Here is a 19,291-nt window from a genome sequence, read left to right on the forward strand (position 1 = left end):
CTCCTCCCCTCAACCCACACCTCCTCCTCCCCTGCTCCCCGTCCGCTCCTCCTCTCCTCCTCCCCATCCCCTCCTCCCCCACCTCCCTCCTCCTGCTGAGCGGAACAGAAACGCGCTCACCGCCTCGCTACCCTCCCACCTCTGTGGCCTTACTACAACACACCTCTTATCATCGCCAGGATCCCGAACCACAACCCCGCCAAACTCAACATAGTGAGAAGGAATCGAATATGTCAACATCTGGATCATCTTCTACTGCACGACTTTGAACAAGGTATGATGTGTTTGATTGTTAAGCGGCACTTAGTGTGCGGCGCCTCGGTTCTTAATTGTGTTCTTAATGGAGCGTCACTTCTTACATAGTGTCAATCACACAAGGACTTAACCATGGATGGTCTAATAGGTCGTGGTGTCTTCATAAAGAGTCTTCATTGTCAATAGCCTTTTCCGCTATGCTGCGCTTTTTTAGAGCTTCCGTTAACCATCAAGAGCTTATTACAACAGATCAACACAATTATAAGATGCATTATTATCATGAAATCCATGGTAAGGATGGTTTGATGATAACCTTGGTCAAGCATTACCAGGTCTTTATTTTAACACGCTACTTCTACAAAAAGAAAAAACGTAGCGACGCTGACCAAACTATACTGCTAGCTACAGGACCACCCTTTTAGTCCCGAATCACGATCGTTACTTCCATACTTCAGTGCACTTTTTTTTTTACTTTGCAATGTAGGTATACACAGGTATGCAACGAATCCTTTGTTTATGCTTATCTGTGTTTTTCATTTGTGATAAAAGTAAATTGGCAACGAAAGTTCAGAAACCACGTTTCCCCAAATTAGGACATGTTTACAAAGGTCTCCACTTTTCTCATGCGTTGTGCTTAATACATTATTAAGAGTTTGAAAAAAGTGCTATGATTAAAGGCAAATCAACTGCAGGATCTATTGGGCTATATAAAGCCTTATACACAAATAAAGTGTTAGAATATACAGTATAGTGTAACAGAGAAGAGAGAATAAACTGGAACTGGGAGAACGTTTGCAATGGGTCGTCAATAGATCGAGAATGCATATAACTTAATATAGGTGTGTCATGAAGAGAAGAGAAAGCCAGAATGATGCAAGCAGGGCAATGCACCTGACAGCAGAATAGACAGCGCCAGCCTCTGAAAGATGATCCTCACATAGGCTCACACATAACGAGAGCTGCACTTTCTCTCAGAGGGCTGGGGCTCAGCACCATGTGCATCTTCCCCACTAGGTTACAACTCAGGGAAGATGTATATCCCTGGATACACACACACAAACACACATCCACACACACACACACACACACACACACACACACACACACACACACACACACACACACACACACACACACACACACACACACACACAGACACACACACACACACACACACACACACACACACACACACACACACACACACCACACACACACACACAAACATATATGTACAAATAAATGCTTGAATACACACAGTGACAGGCTCCCCCACATACACACACGTCTCTACACTCTAGGGGTCGGCTTAGCTCAGGAGGTAGAGCGGTTTCACTAGTAACAGGACGGTTGCTTGTTCAATCCCCGGCTCCTCCTAGCTCAGTGTCGAGGTGTCCCTGAGCAAGACACCTCACCCTAACTGCTCCCGACAAGCTGGCTGTCGCTCTGCGTGGTTGTCTCCGCTGTCGGTTAGTGTGCATTAATCGTTGTAAGTCGCTTTGGATATAAACGTCTGCTAAATGTAAATTGTAATATACACTTTAGTTGACTGGAGAAAACATCTTGTCGGAAAGGTTAAGATTTTGGCAGCCGCGAAGAATAAAGGAAAGAGGAGAATCTTCCGGATGGAAGTGCAGTATTAGTGGGTTAAGCAGATGCATTTGAATATTCTTTGTCCAGAACAGACAGTCTGTCCTCGGATGTAAAGTCAGCTCTCTGCTCAACATCATTACCTCATTAGGGCTCTTCCAGCCAGGGGAGATGTGTGTGTGTGTGTGTGTGTGTGTGTGTGTGTGTGTGTGTGTGTGTGTGTGTGTGTGTGTGTGTGTGTGTGTGTGTGTGTGTGTGTGTGTGTGTGTGTGTGTGTGTGTGTGTGTGTGTGTGTGTGTGTGTGGGAGAATGTCAATTTCCCATGGGTCACTTCCTGGTCTGGAGTTACTGATTGCTTATTTGTTGTCATTGGTAATAGCTGCACAACAATCTTATTTTTTCTCAATTTCCTAATAATGAACAGGTTTCATGGGGGCTGTCACTAGTGAGGACCCACTGTACATTGTCTCTCATCATAGTGAACAGGGTATAAGGCGGCTGTCACTAGTGAGGACCCACTGTACACTGTCTCTCATCGTAGTGGACAGGGTCCTCACCAGTCCTCAATTAAAAAAAAAAATGCAATGTTACGTTAGACTGAACACGATAGTAATCAATAAGATTGTTGTTTTAACCAACTAAAAACTGCATGGAACAATGGTACCCATGTAAACAGTGAGGGATTGCTCAACGTCAATAAAGTTACGGTGTGTGGAACCGACATGGTCACCCCGAGTGGGATACGGATTCACTGGACTGGAGAGTGTGGACAAAAACGAGAGGTGGCAAAAATATGTTTTATTTCCTTCAAAAAATAAATGAATGTTTCAAAAAGCGTTTAGCAACTTAGCACTTAGCAAAGCATAGCATACTTTAGCATAGCATAGCAAAACTTTAGTACCGGCCTCCCATCAAGCTAGCACCTACCCTCACTCATCCCCAACACAAAATGAGACACCCCTTATATAAGCAAAGGAATTAGTCCCAATTGGACTACTACGGCGTATTTAAAATTCCAACAATCAGTTTCCTGATTAGGGAGCGACAGTGAGAAGGGGTTTCACTTTCTCACATTTCCCTCCTCCTCTGGAGTCTCGCCAACAGGGTGGCATAACATAAAGTCTGCTGCTCCAAGAGCTTACGCACGGCGGTTAGGTATGACCCCTCCGCCCGATGCTTGGTCCCCACCATTGGTCCCCACCACCAGTAGATCACCTCTGGACAGCCTCTGTTCCATTCTGCGCCAGATTCGACCTCGTCCTCCCTGTCCACCTCTTCCTCGTCGTCCCCCAAAAACGTGGGGTGGCGATTCGGTTTGTGAAAAATGAGTGACGTTTTATTTCCTTAAAAAGTCCAAAAATGAAATAATATTTCAAAAAGCATTGAGCAACTTAGCACTCAGCAAAGCATAGCATACTTTTAGCATAGCATAGCAAAACTTACTGGCCTCCCATCAAGCCAGAACCTACCCTCACTCACCCAAACCAAAATGGCCCGTCAAGCCATACATACCACTAACATGGGGGAACATTTCCTGGCCAAGGCTAGATGGACTGACATACTGCCCCCTACATGAGTACAATTCCAAAAATCAGTTTCCTGATAAGTGAGAGACAGTGAGAAGGGAGTTCACTTTCTCACATACGGGTTAATAGTTATTGGGACCTTGTATCATGGTTGATATTTGACATATAGGCCTATATGATCATTGTTGTTTAAATGGCTAAATAATCCCACTACTGAATTTAGGTTACTACAGTTTTAACCATGATAAATATCCTCATCCTTCACAGAGAGTCGAAAGTTGTATCTTCATTTATGCTGAGATCTTGTTATTACAGTTGTAAATTGGTATGGTAAAAGGCCTTCTCACCTTAACCTAATAACATGTATCTTAATGGACAAATCAAAATCAAGATGAGTCGATTTATTGAATTAGTATAACATATTTGACAAATATTTGATATTTGATAATAAGAGTGGGTGGAGAGGCAGAAATTCACTTGCAGTCAGCACCTTTTAACTTGCATCACTGATTAACTATACATTTGTTTTTTATTATATTACTGTTTTATAAGATAAGATTGATAGACAGTACTTTATTTATCCTGAATAATATTATTGCGCAATAGTTGCAGTACAAAGAATCACATAGAGAAGAGTATCAGCTGGTGCAATAACAATGACCAATGTCTTCAATGACCAGGATTTACTGACCACGGCCAGGGCTCATGTGCATGTGTATACCCTGTTCACTACGATGAAAGACTCTGTACAGTGGGTCCTCACTAGTGACAGACCCCATATACCCTGTTCACTACGATGAGAGACAGCGTACAGTGGGTTCTCAGTAGTGACAGCCCCCTTATACCCTGTCAATTATGAGAGACACTGCTACATTTTAACGTTCTGTCATTGTTGTTGAACTTAAAATAGGTCAACCTGATATCAGAAGTGAAAATTAAAGCAGTGCTGATTTTTAAAGAAAGTATTTAAAGAACACACACATCAACACAACGTTCAAAACGATTGTTTTTCTTTTTTGAACAATGTTGGATATTCCACCAATATTCACCCTCTGAAATACAGAGATGTGACGTGGGGCCCTAAAGACAGGACCACCGATCCCCATGTGTCGGAGCATACTGTACCTGCTGCACTCCTCTCTCTAGAGCCATAGTTTGGTCAATCCTTCTAAATAGCAGCCTAACGCAATTGAACCCGGTATTAAACATGCATCAGAATGTTCCCATTGATATAGCATTCAATGTGTGATAAAGTGTAAGTGTGCAAGTGTATCTTGTTAGTTCTACAATAGAGAAAAGCAGGTAAAAGAATAAACTCCGGTGTGGGTGTAACCGACATAGACTGTACAAAGTATAGTGAAACTAACATGTCTCCCACCCTCCTCCCTCTCTCCTCCCTCCCCCCTCCTCCCACCCTCCTCCCTTCCCCAGACAGTCCCATGGGAAATAGCGGAAGGTCGGCGGCAGAGTGGAGATGTTCTCAAAGAGGCCTCCTCCGGGTGAGTTTCTCAACACACAACGCACAGAGAACACAGAACACACACAAAACACAGAACACAGCACACACACACAAAACACAGAGCTCGCACTGCACACAAACTCACACAACACAACACACAGAAAACACACAGAACACACAACACACAGAAAACACACGACAACACACAAAGCACAGAACACGCACGACACACAACACACACACACAACACACACACAACACATACAACACACACAACACATAAAACACACACAACACATAAAACACACACAACACATACAACACACACAACACACTCAACGCAGAGTACACGTTGAGGAGTGCGACCGGCCCTCTGTGCCCCATAACTGAGGGTCATTATGTTCTGGAGGACCAAGAGGGACACATGTTTGAGGTAAAACCGTTACTGATTTACTGTAAATATTAGTTTTTATTCTGTACTATTGTGCATTACACCTACCCAAGTCCCTGGGTCCCTAGATATTCTGGTCTGGACACATTGATTTGGCATAAAATATCTTTCTACGCTGCTGAATTTATTCTGCAGGAAAGAGCAATGGAAGGGAGTGTGTTGGGGGGTTTCCACATCTAGCCTTCTAAGTTAAGATTTGTAGAGCATAACTCCTACCGCTCTGTAAAAGTCTTGGAAAGACTGGGATGCTGGAATAAAACTTGAGAGATGGAAGGATAGATAGATGTCTTGATGGATAGAATATTATATGGATTCAAAGATAGATATCTGGATGGATGGAAGGATGGCTGAAAATCTGGGTGGATGTGTTTATGGTAGGATGGATGGATAAACGTCTGCATGGATGTTAGATGTGCTGACCTAACCTCCTCAACCCATGGATAGAACCTTTAAACATGTTTCAAACAATCATATAATACTGGACTTGGTGGGTTGTTATGGTCGTTTCACAAATATCAACTATTTTCATGCTAGAATATGTGCAGCGGTGTGTGTTTGTGTGTGTGTATGTGTGTGTGTGTGTGTGTGTTTGTGTATGTTTGTTTGTGTGTGTGTGTGTGTGTGTGTGTGTGTGTGTGTGTGTGTGTGTGTGTGTGTGTGTGTGTGTGTGTGTGTGTGTGTGTGTGTGTGTGTTTGTGTGTGTGTGTGTGTGTGTGTGTGTGTGTGTGTGTGTGTGTGTGTGTGTGTGTGTGTGTGTGTGTGTGTGTGTGTGTGTGTGTGTGTGTGTGTGTGTGTGTGTGTGTTTCATTGTAAATGGGTGTTGTATAGGTTCACAACCTCATATTGACATGTTTGTGTGCGAGTACATGCACCCTGCATGTCTGCCTCTCTTTTGGCGCATGTATGCTAGGGCGCCTGCACTGCGCTCACCACTGCAGTGCTCCTGTCCCATTAAACACATCAGAAACTGAAGTGCTGTTGGAGCCATCTTGGCTCTACGGACCGGTGTACCACCGTTTCCCTGACTCTCCCATGTGCCAAGATGGACACCAGTTTCCTTCTTTCAGTACTTTGCTTTGCTCTCAGAGCCTCGCAGAGGCAGTTGCCATGACAACATGGAAGGCAGCTATTGGGTTACATCGCTAGCGATCCCTGAGTATCTGTAAATACAGAATGCCTAAACATTGGCCAATAACTATGTTATAAATGTGGAGCCCACTAAATACAAATATTCTGTTACCCACTTTAATGTAAAATACAGGTTTTGACATATGCACATTCACAATATTATCCTAGAGGATGTAATCTTAGACAGCATCTTTGCCAGAGCGTAACAGGAGAGTGGAGCTGCCAGGGACAGGTTTCTGGGCATTACACAATGACATTGCTACAGGATGACCTCAGCGTTTTAGCAGTGGATGCACGGGACGGGTGCTGCTGGACGGAGAGACGGAGGGAGGGGAGAGTGAGGAGAGAGCAGGAGGGGGAGAGAGAGAGGCGGCTGTGTGGGCTGCTCCACTTCACTGTGGGAGTCTGAGAGTACAGAAGCATGTGAGATTCACCTTTACAGGGAGACGACCACCAGCAGTCGACAAAACCACCTGAAATCTGTGGCTGCGACATCACCATCCGGTTTTGCAGAGCATTAGTTTGTCATGATGACTGTTGCCAGAGACCTCCCTGATAAGTGCTTATCACTGCTTCTGCCTCTTCACCGGAAAAAACGAAAACAACAACAAGGACTTGATGCAACTCATTTGAGAAAGAGACTAACAGGTATTTCAGTGAAGATTAGGAACTGAGTGATTTCAATGTTTGACCAACATATTTTCATATCATCTCATGTGGAATGACTACCATCCTTATTCCCTCTCCATCTACGTCATCAATCATATTTAATTTCCCCTTCTCTCAAAGTCACACACTGCCATCTGTCCACTTCATCTGTCTTCCACCGTCACACTCAAGTTTTTTAATATACAGCAGTTTTCTGTCCTCTGCTTTTAATCTCATCGCACTGTTGGAGGTTTCTTGGTGTCGCAGACACACTAAAGCCTCATCCTGGCTATCAATGATGTTGGTCCATTAAAATGCACTTGTTAATGTGGCAGTGTCACCAGCCCCTGGTGTACTGGACGTCTGGTTGCTTGTTGTTGATATTCTGTCTGTTGTCCGTGTTAACGTGCGTGGTCAAGTGATTAATAGGGGCTTGCGTTCCCACTAGTATACTAATGGTGGATGTCCTTGTCATGGTTCACTGAGACAGGAATCAATCCTAGCGGCGCCAGCCTAACTTGTTATCTTCCGCAATAATCGTTGTGTTCCCGCGCATCCCTAAATATCACTCTTCATCAAAACGTGTGCATGTGTTTGCGTATTTGTGGGTGCGTGGGTGTATGTGTGTGTGTGTGTCTGTGTGCGTGTGTGCCTCATCTAATTGATTAGGTGAGCCAGCGTTTGTAGTCCTTTCCCTGAGACCCCTGCAATACTAATTATGATGTTGGTTGAATAGCATACACCAAAGCCGCTATCTGTGTTACTGTTGTCTTCTTTCAGGCCTTTTGTTTGTGTGGAGACAAGGGTATGGACCGAGCTGAGGGCACCTGCTTCCTCCAAACGAGGAGAGCAGCGACTAGCTTTGGACTAGAACGTGGTGACATCATCGTTCCTGAGCTAACCCCTCAGCCCCTGAAAGCACAAAATCTGGATTCTGATTACTAAGCTACCGAGGGACAGCATTATGGTATAAAGTACAGTATATTTGTCTTTAAAGGTTGGCACACCTCATCTTAAGTGAAATCCCTCGTTCTCTATCTTTCATAGGCTTCAACTTGATCAGGGTCTGGCTTGCGATACAGTGTCGTCATCGGGACTTTAGTGATGCCCTTGAGTCCAGGAGCGATGGGACCTCGTAAAACGTTAATGGGGAGAATCAGGGCAGCAGGCGAGAGATGGGTTTTGACATGGGAGGTATGGGTCTGGAAACATACCAGCCTGTTTATGTTTTATTCTGATCTGCTCTACCAGTTGTTGACAAGACAAGCATACTCTAGTTGTGTGTGTGTGTGTGTGTGCGTGCGTGCGTGCGTGAGTGCGTGCGGGTGGGTGTGGGTGTGGGTGTGTGTGTGTGTGTGTGTCTTCTGGCACGCGCTTCTTGTCTTTCCCGTGTTTTAAATGCAGACTTAGCTTCTGCCAGTAAAAGAGCAGGCAAAGATCTCCCCAAGGCCTGAGAGTCTTAAATAAAACACAGCATAATGATCTTCGAGGCAGTTTGAGAGGTTGCACAAGGACACAAATACACAAAGTCATGCAGAGGAAGCTTTTGAAGAATGTGTATCATAAGCTTTCTGATGCATTGATAAAAATAGAATGTAATTACTTCTATGAGCCCGTCATCATCTCATAATGCGAGCCTCTACGGTTTGGAGGAGAGGGACAGGAAGAGATCATCCGCAGAATCATGTTTGGTCAACAATAACACAATGTGCAGTAGGACACACACTCACTAAGCCCCTGAATAAGTGCTGTACTTTACCGTGAGACAATTACTAAACAGTTTCTTAAAGTTTGTTATTGTATAGCTTGACCAAAATCAAACTTCTTGTTTTATTTATTTCTCATTAACAACTCAGATGGTGTTTCCTGAACTGTATGTAGGCAAACTGCTATACTACACCAACACACAGCAGAGAGCAGGGACTGAGCTGCATTTCATCTCACCAAATTGACCTTCGTACCTACGCTTCTTCTTGTAACCCTCTGAGAAGAAGGGTTTTATTTGTCTTTGTGGGTTGAATACAGCTGTTAGTGTGGACAGAAAGAGCTACAAAATGCTGCCTCTATAGGGCCTTAGATCAAGACACAGGAAACCACAGAGGGTGTGTGTGTGTGTTTGTGTAGATATGCCTGTTGGTGTGTCTATGCACGCACATTAGCGGATGTGTTTTTGTGTGGGTGTGTGTGTATGTGTGTGTGTGTGTGTGTTTGCTTGTGTGTTTTTGTGTTGGTGTGTGTTTTTGTTGGTGTGTGTGTTTGTGTGTTGGTGTATGTGCTTTTGTGTGTGTACTTTTGTGTGTGTGTTAGCATTCATATAAATATGTGTATCTGTGTGAGGTACTTTGCAGAAAAAAGGGCAGCCATTTGATTTTGAAAAGCTCATCAATATTAGAGGAGGAGACGGGCCTCGTGGCAGACTGCTGAGGTGGATAACTCACGTACATCATCAGCACAAACACAGGCCATGCTGGAAACACACAGCACGGGCCGGGGGAGGGAGGAGACCTGATCCAAGCAAAGTGATTTAGTCACAATTACTGTATTGAGAACATACAGCGAGTGTGGTACACTACACTGTAGAGGGGGCTCACCTTTCTGAGAGGATTACTGGGGCAAAGCTAGTGCCAACCAGCAGTGGTTATCATGGCCAAATACAATAAACAAACTTAGTATGCTACACGTGAACCTCCTAAGATGGCACAGTTTGATTGTTTCGCTACTAACTCGGGATATTGGGCAATATCCCATGATTGAGATCTCAAACTCGGGATACCGCCTGACGGTTGTATCGTCACGCTAATAAAAACAAATAAACCGCTAATAAAAACATAGAAATCCCAGCAAAAAGTGTTATCTTGTTTATTTTTGGAGTTTCCACTTGTAGTATATACTATACTACTATACTACACGTGGCTACCTCTGACTCCTTCGGCGAATAATTGTTAAAGGTCCCATGGCATGAAAATTTCACTTTATGAGTTAATTAATATGAGTTTCCCTAGCCTGCCTATGGTCCCCCAGTAGCTAGAAATGGCGTTAGGGGTAAAAACGAGCACTAAGTATCCTGCTCCGCCTTTTAAAAATGAAAGCTCAGACACAATTTTGCCCCATATGTCGTCATAAGGGGCCGGGGCCCCGGAGAATTTGGCCCACCAATGAAACAATGAGCTACGACTGTTGTACACTTCTTTGTTATTTGGATAACCGTGGTGCCATGGGATGGGGGTGCTTTTGCAGCGGGCAGCGGGGCTCCGGCGGGAGACAATTGCGGTCAACATTGCGGGCAACAATCCCTTTCTCCTCCATGTCGCGGTTCAGTCTACTTCAGATTAATGTGGAAGTGGAAGAACCAGAGACGTCGGAGAACCCGACACATTCTTTTGAGATTCATAATATCGTCTGGAGGCTAGGGCTGGGTATTGCCAGGTACCTCACAATTAAATTTAATTCTATTCTTTAGGTCCTACTTTAGGTTCGATATTGATCCAACTGCTTCGATATCGATTCAATTATACGTGCAGATGACAAAAATACCTAAATATTATTTAGAATTAACCATTTCAAAATGAATTAACCATTTCATTGTGCTTCAACTAGCAAAAAGAGAATACACCATTGTATAGTATTGTTCCTGAGCTAAACTTGCAGCATAAAAGTAATAATCATAACATGGATAAATGTAAAAGGGCATGTACATTTAGGCATACTCGCTTCTAGATTACAATGACTGAGTATGCTTCTATTTGTATTTTTTTATGTTTTTTTTTTTTTTTAATGGAAATAATCGATTTCTAAAAAGTTCTGAATCAAAAATGGATTGAGAACAAATAAATTGCAGTGCATTGATGAATCAATATTTTTACCCAGCTCTACTGGAGGCACACACAGCTTTTGGTCGGGATAATATATATTATATGATATAGATATCTAAGTATAATATGATATCATTTAGATATAGAGCTCCAGGAATGTTCTAGAATATTTACAGAACACAGCCAAAAGCTGTATGCGCCTCGCCATTGAGATACATCCACTGTAGAAATGAGCGCATGATACCGTGGCCGCAAGCTGCTCAGGGCTACAACCCCAACCTCCATCTTGACCCGCCTCTAAAAAAAGGCATGTTTGTGGAAAGCTCATTGTGGAACTGGCTCGTAGTTGCTGTCATTCTGCGCCACGGCTGAATTTCTTAAACGTCTTCAAATACTGTATTAAGGGCCCACTAATATAAGCATCCATAAAGTAGCATGCCATGGGACCTTTAAATATACCTATCCAAAAAAATGTAACCCTGTTTTGCCACCTCGAGTGGTCGGGGCCACGGACTGTAGATGTTTTGGGCTGTTGGTTAAATGTATTCATTATATATATTATTCATTCTCCTATACAATCATCTTATTATTGTATTCACAATACTTAAAAAATATCATTACGTATTGTTGAATCTCCAGCCATAGATAAATAATTGATTTACAGTGGTGACTGTGTGTATTTGTCTTTATTACCATGTAAATTAATCAAAGCAGGGCACTTTTATATTCATGTCCAGGAGTCACTGACTATGACCCTGCACTGATACATAATGTATGGCGAGGAATAAATATAGGCTTTGTGCTGTCTGGTAGTCTGACCGGTCTGTGTGTTCACAGAGGAGGAGAGAAGGGTGCGGGCCAATGACAGAGAGTACAACGAGAGATTTCAGTATGCGGTGAGTAAGGCCAAAGTATACTACTCCGACTCCGTATCCGTAAGCATGGATGTCTGGTCTCGATCGCTGTCTGCATGGACTTCTGATTTCAGTTATGATTTTAGCACATGCAGCTTGTGATTACATCTGCTTCCTCTGTCTTTGTCCTCTTACCTCTAATCAGAGTAACTGCATCGTGACATCAAAGTACAACGTCCTGACCTTTCTGCCCGTCAACCTCTTCGAGCAGTTTCAGGAAGTGGCCAATACCTACTTCCTGTTCCTGCTCATCCTGCAGGTAAGGATAGGAAGTTTGCATATCCATAGGTGTGTAAGAGGGATGTGAAAGCAATATGTCTAAGACTGTGTGTGTGTGTGTGTGTGTGTGTGTGTTTGTGCGTGTGCGTTTGCATGTGTGTATGTGTGTGTGTGTGTGCGTGCCTGCATGTGTGTGTGTCTGTGTGTGTGTAGTTGATACCTCAGATATCCTCCCTCCCCTGGTTCACGACCATAGTGCCTTTAGCTCTGGTACTGAGCATCACTGCGGTGAAGGATGCCACAGACGACTATGTGAGTGTGGACACCGACAGAGCCAATAGAGCCACCATGGACACTAATAAACTACAATGGCATGCCATTCAAACACAAAACAAATAGTGTGCCTCTGCATATTGTAACACTTCTGAGCCAATTAATGCTTGATAATATCTTAAATGTGTCCCACAGTTTCGACATAAAAGTGACAACCAAGTGAACAACCGTCAGTCTCAGGTCCTCATCCCTGGCTCGTGAGTTGCCTGTAAACAGCTTATTGTTAGCTTATTTTTAGCTGGTTATTCGATTATTTTTAACTTATTCTGAGCTTGGCTTCTTCATTTCTTCCAATCCTTTAGCATGTTAGCAGTTGATTTGTTGCCCCCTCTGTTTCATCGGAGCTGCATGCGCTATTAACGTCAATACTCAATACTCCACTCATAATTAATGTTCTCTGCTGTTCTGTCATTTCAGTCTTCAGAACGAAAAGTGGATGAATGTTCGAGTTGGGGATATTATTAAACTGGAAAATAACCAGTTTGTGGCAGTGAGTGTTTTTCATCTTTTAAGTACATCTTTTGAGTACATCTGGCGACTATGATTTATTTATCTCATGCAAACAAATGGTGACAAAACAAATCATGAATCTAATGGAAAACCTCACTATACACTTTTATACAGATGTGCTTCTGTTACATAAGTACACACATACCACCATCATTTAAATAGTAATTGAATCAAATCTATAGTCCTTGATTTGTTAGACGTTGCTAACTACAGCTACTACAGCTCTAATTAGTTCCTTTTTCCTTCCAAACGACCCTAGCCATAAAAGTGTCATCATGGATTTATAAGTGGCTTCTCACAATACTCACTGTGTCATCAAGCTCCCTGCTGACTGGGTGCTAATGTTGTTATGGTTCATCTGGAGGGAGAGATGCTAAAGGATGCTAATAAAGGTTATTGTTGTCTTCTCCCTCCAGGCTGACCTGCTGCTGTTGTCCAGCAGCGAACCTCACGGCCTTTGTTACATTGAGACAGCTGAGCTTGACGGGTCAGCACACACACACACACACACACACACACACACACACACACACACACACACACACACACACACACACACACACACACACACACACACACACACACACACACACACACACACACACACACACACACACACACACACACACACACACACACCAGAGCTGAGGACTGCCGCAGTCTGCATTGCCAATGGTTAAACGTCGGCCTTTATGTAGCATGTTTCTGCTGTGTGTCTTCCAGAGAGACCAACATGAAGGTGCGTCAGTCGGTGCCAGTGACCTCTGCCCTGGGAGACTCAAACAACCTGGCCACGTTCGATGGTGAGACTAAATGGAGGGAGGGTGAATCGGTTTTTCGGCTGATCCATTATTTGTGTATTTAATTCTGTAGGTTAGCGGTTCCGGTGATGAGCAGAAGGAGGTCAACACTTAAGCGCTAACATATTTTCCATCCTTGACTATATGCCGATATGTCTCAACAAAACAAATAAACGCACACACAGAAAGGTACATAAAGAAATGTATTTCCCCCTTAAAAAAAAAACGCATCCACCAACCACTGATAAACACAATGCAGCAGTCTCATATCACATTAAGGCCACCCACACACACACACACACACACATGTGAACACACATACACTCACACACACCTGCTTGGTAAAGTGCATTACTTCAGCAAATCAACTCACCCACATTCTGCCACATATCAAGTTCCTAGTCGCTATGTGTGTCAGTGTGTTTGTGTTTGTGTGTGCATGTGTGTGTGCATGTTTGTGTGAATGTGTTAGTGCCTGCATAAGCACTTGCTTGTGTCACAAGCCCAGTTCAGATCAAGGTTTCATAACGAAACTGCTTGCAACTGGCAGCTGCTTGCAAAATAATCTGAAGATGACGTTGTGAAACGGGACTGTTCCCGTGAAGCCGTACGACGCACTGCAGCCGTAGAGACCGGGTGCTGATGCTGGTGTTATGCCAGGAGTCTGAAGCTGTCGATGCACCGACTCATCCTAATACAAAACACAAATGAATGAATTTCACCTGGAGAGAGACTAAATATTATAGGTAAACTAATAATTTGCTGCGCTTCTTGGCAACTGGTGGGAAATTGAATTGCAACACGTTGATTTTTAGAATAAGTCTGTCCAACACATAGATTCATTTTGAATGCAGAGATCTCGGGACGTGATGTAAAGCTCATCACATACTGTTAACACTGTAAACCTGAACAGAGCTTTTCTCCAGTTCTCCCATGAAGACTCATTCACCAATAAACGCGAATAAAGATTTATTTTGAACATAAGAGAATATTTTGCATGATAAGTCTTTGGCGTGAGCCCACCCCCAAAAGATGGGATAAAGTGAAAGAGAGTAATGAAAAAATACATACCCGCCGTAGAAAAGGGGGCAAGGATCTATACTGCTTCTGGAAGATAAAAGGCAAACCCAATGTACAACATATTAAGAGTCAATCATATACAACATAGAACTGTTGAGCTTAAAATACCATCAGTGAGATCAGTGAAAATTTAGAGCACTCTGCAGCTGTTGCTGCAGCGAGCCTCGAGTGCTTTCGTATTGTACCACCGACGTGGTCAACGCACTCTTCGGGGTTGCTGCGGCGACCTTGAGTGCTTTCGTGTTGTACCACCGACGTGGTCAACGAACTCAGGAGTGCCCGTGTTGTGCCACCGACCTGGTCAGCGCACTCACCGGTGTTGCTGCAGCGAACATTGAGTAGGGACTTTCATGTTGTACCACCAACGTGGTCAATGAACTCACGAGTGCCCGTGTTGTGCCACCGATGTGGTCAACGCACCATGCGTGTTTGATGTTGTGGCACGGACGTGGTCAACAAACTCACGAGTGCCCGTGTTGTGCCACCGACGTGGTCCACACACTCATCGGGGTTGCTGCAGCAAACATTGAGTGCTTTCGTGTTTTGCCACTGACGTGGACAACGAACTCAGGAGGGCCCGTGTTGTGCCACCAACGTGGTCAATGCACTCTGCCGGGGTTGCTGCAGGCTAACCTTGAGTTTTTATAGCCAGATCTTACGCTATAGATTGAGTAACTGATAACCACCACTACCAGTAGTTGCAAACATGTTAAATATACCTTAACCAACGTTGGAGAGCATCGTATGAGCTTGGAGAAAGAAACTTGAGTTCGAACGAATTTATGATTCGTATGTCGTGGAAGACCACCTTCCCAGCCGTTTGATGGATGCGTTCATCTCTTTGACAACCCTCGTTCGGCGGCTGTGGTTGCCGACGCCCCGCATTCGCTGCGGGGCGTAGGCCTCTGAATTCCTGAAAACGGAAACGAGAGAGAATCAGCTAGAACATTATAGTGACCGGGTATATGTTCAGCATTTAGGATGAAATTGAGAGCAACGGACTGCCATGTTAGATGTCTGAGCAGAGACATAATGGTAGGGCATGTAGAACGCTTTTTATTAATCATTGCCACCACTGCTCGTCATCGCAGAACATGGCAATGCGTTTACGGCGCCATGCTTGACCCCACAGAACGCTAGCAGCCATGATTGGGTAAAGTTTGAACACCGCAGACGACTCGGACCCGTGGGCGAATGTGTTTCGGCAAACCATTGCCCTTTGAAAAAAAACCTGAACACGACCAAGGGAGCCGCATCGGTAAATAGTTCAAGAGAATCGGATGATTCGGGCATGTCATTATAAAAGAAAGATATACCGTTCCAATTAACAAGGAGAAACTACCAGAATTTGCAGCCTTCGTTGAGGTATATTATGTCGTTCCGTTTTTGGGACCGAATGGGCCAGAGTTAGAAGGCGAGAGATGAACGAGCCTTGCAGTATAATGCGCATGGCAAAATTGAGGTGGCCTAGGAGGGAGAGCATTTCGCGTTTAGTAACTCCAGCAGTAATTTGAAACTAATCAGAAAAAGATCTGATCCTCTGTAGTTTCTCATCAGGGAGGGATGCTGGCATCCTATCGGAGTCTAAGCGAATCCCTAGGAATTAGATTGAGGTAACTGGGCCCTCCGTATTCTCTTCAGATAGGGGATGCCGATTTCACTCAATGCCTGCACAGGATATAAGTATTTTGTCCAATTACAGTGCCATAGTGTCAGTGGTAGCTCATTGCACTGGTGATTTACAGCTGGCTTCGGTTTTGAATGATTAAAATATCAAAGCCAGTCATCTTGCTTGTTGAAGTCCTCAACCTTCGGCACCACCCAAACCCTGTACATGAAGATGTGTCCCTCCGCCGCCTTTGCTTCTGCTACTATTTGGACAAGGCTTGAGCCAAAACCCACACATTACATGTTTGTTTGTTTGTGGTTTTGCCATAAACAAGTCATTAAAATGGTGTGGTCAGCTGCCGTATAAATACCCAATTTTTTTTCTAAAAGCACACTATTTTTTACATTTATCTGACACTTTTGTCCAAAGCGACTTGCAACCATTCATTCTCACATTCACACACCGACGGCGGAGACAACAATGCAGGGTGACAGCCAGCTCGTCAGGAGCAGCTAGGGTGAGGGGACCGAACTAGCAACCTTCCGGTAACCTGTCAACCAGCTCTACCTCCTGAGCTACTGCCGTCCCACACAATGCCTTTTGACACAGTTCATCTTCTGAGACGCCACGCAGCGTCTTCAGATGCCCTGCTGCTTACGGTTCACAGTGCCTCATCCTTTTCTGCACCTGCTGCACCCGTAGCGTCTCGTCCTAAACCTCTGATCTGAGCTGGGCTTCAGTGGGCATGTGGTTAACACTATGATACTATGCATCAAGGCCTCAAAGTCCTGGACAGCCTTTTACTTCATTGTGTGTGTGTGTGTGTGTGTGTGTGTGTGTGTGTGTGTGTGTGTGTGTGTGTGTGTGTGTGTGTGTGTGTGTGTGTGTGTGTGTGTGTGTGTGTGTGTGTGTGTGTGTGTGTGTGTGTGTGTGTGTGTGTGTGTGTGTAGGCGAGGTGGTGTGTGAGCCTCCGAACAACAAGCTGGACCGCTTCTCCGGGACGCTGTACTGGAGGGACTGTAAATGTGTCCTGACCAATCAAAACATGCTGCTGAGAGGCTGCGTCCTGCGCAACACTGAGGCATGCTACGGCCTCGTCATATTCGCTGGTAAGTGTGTGTGTGTGTGTGTGTGTGTGTGTGTGTGTGTGTGTGTGTGTGTGTGTGTGTGTGTGTGTGTGTGTGCATGTGTGAGTTTGTGTGTGTATATGTCACACTTTACAGGTTATAAACCCCATTGTTGTGTATTTCTGTGGTAGGGCCAGATACTAAGCTGATGCAGAACAGCGGTCGCACCAAGTTTAAACGTACAAGCATCGACTGTCTGATGAACACCCTGGTGCTCTGGGTAGGAAACCCCAAACCTCTCACTATCATGACTCACATACTATTTTGGTCTGGTAATGTTTGTTTTGAGTATCACTATGATTCACTTTGAATCTAGTTTCACATCTCTAGCACTTCTCGATAAAGGGATTTAATATTGGTTGACAACCAGTGTTAAGAACTTAACCAGTAATAAGAAATATATGTAAACCGTGTTTGTGTGTACCCTAGATCTTCTGCTTCCTGGTGTGTATGGGCGTGATCCTGGCAGTGGGCAACGCGGTGTGGGAGAAGGAGGTGGGCTCCCTGTTCCAGAGCTACCTCCCCTGGGACCCCCCAGTGGACAACTTCATGTTCTCGGCCTTCCTCTCCTTCTGGTCCTACATCATCATCCTCAACACCGTGGTGCCTATCTCCCTCTACGTCAGGTAGGGAGAGCAAAGGTTTAAAACCTTAAAACGTCTCACCTCTTAAGCTATTGTGAAGACAAAAGCTTTTAAAAAGTATTCTTTGCAGACATTTCCCCAGACAAATTCAGTCTAGATCGATATCAGTCACAATTATAATGACCATTTTTCCTTTTCTGGCGCTCGGTCACCCACAGCAGTGCCTGTGTGTTTTCTCTCGAGCAGCTCTAGGCCTGCCATTCAGTTTCATCAAAACGTTGAGTCTGTCCAAAAATGTCAACACCACTGCACATCAATTCATCAATGAAAACGGAACCGCTGTCTCCAGTGCCTCCATGTTTACTTCTGGCCATGCTGAGTTTCACAACTTTGATATTGTTCGCATGCGGGGCGGTTCAGACTGTGTGACCGCTTCACAAACTAGCGTTCAAACTAGTGTTCAAACTAAATGTGAAATGTGACAATTAAGGGAGTATTTTCTTACCCTCTTTGGGGCTAGGGTAAGGGGGGTGTCATAAATATATGGCCCTTTGAGACTGTTCCGGTGATAAGAGCTATAAAAATAGAGTAAAATCTGAGGTGTGTTAAGGGATAGGACGAGGGGACCCAAACGCTTGACACAGGGAGGCAGAGATAGAGTGAAAGGAAGTGGGGTTAATTGGGGCAAGGGCTAAACGACAAGCCGGGGCTAGGCAAGCGATGGTCAGGCAGGCGATGGTTTGTTAACATGCAGGCAGTCAGGCAGGCAAGGGCTCGGCGACAGGCGGGTAGTCAGGCAGGCGAGGGTTTGTTAACAGGCAGGCAGTCAGGCAGGCAAGGGCTCGGCGACAGGCGGGTAGTCAGGCAGGCGAGGGTTTGTTAACAGGCAGGCAGTCAGGCAGGCAAGGGCTCGGCGACAGGCGGGTAGTCAAGCAGGCGAGGGTTCAGCGACAGGCGGGTAGTCAAGCAGGCAGGGGTTTGGAAACAGGTAAGCAGGGCGACGGACGGAGAACTAAAGGAGAGGGAAGAGGGTTACTGAGGGAACAGGGAAAACGGGCAGATCTTAGTTTAACGCTGGTATGACCGATACTGACTGAGGTATAGTAAACGACAAACTGGCATCTGCTGGATGGAGATCCCCGGCTGAAGTAGGGAGTAGAGATTGTAGATTGATGGCACGTGTGTCGGGAGAATGAGGGCCAGTGGCGTCAAGCGGCCACTAGATGGAGGTGTTGGTGGTGGTGAC

At 44.7% G+C, this 19,291-nt stretch overlaps 1 protein-coding gene across 1 annotated transcript in view; it reads left to right on the forward strand.

The window, feature by feature from the left end:
- The window catches only part of atp8b2 (ATPase phospholipid transporting 8B2), a 42,581-nt gene continuing 23,290 nt past the window's right edge, over positions 1-19,291 (forward strand). Inside the window, 12 exon segments of the mRNA XM_060053745.1 lie at positions 1-274; positions 4,803-4,870; positions 11,707-11,765; positions 11,929-12,042; positions 12,216-12,314; positions 12,471-12,532; positions 12,753-12,825; positions 13,262-13,332; positions 13,569-13,648; positions 17,285-17,443; positions 17,593-17,681; positions 17,891-18,087. Of these exon segments, the coding sequence (XP_059909728.1) occupies positions 4,846-4,870; positions 11,707-11,765; positions 11,929-12,042; positions 12,216-12,314; positions 12,471-12,532; positions 12,753-12,825; positions 13,262-13,332; positions 13,569-13,648; positions 17,285-17,443; positions 17,593-17,681; positions 17,891-18,087 (1,028 nt within the window). The 5' untranslated portion in view covers positions 1-274; positions 4,803-4,845.

The sequence above is a fragment of the Gadus macrocephalus genome, chromosome 6 (genome assembly GCF_031168955.1).
Source record: "Gadus macrocephalus chromosome 6, ASM3116895v1".
Classification (NCBI taxonomy): Eukaryota; Metazoa; Chordata; class Actinopteri; order Gadiformes; family Gadidae; genus Gadus; species Gadus macrocephalus.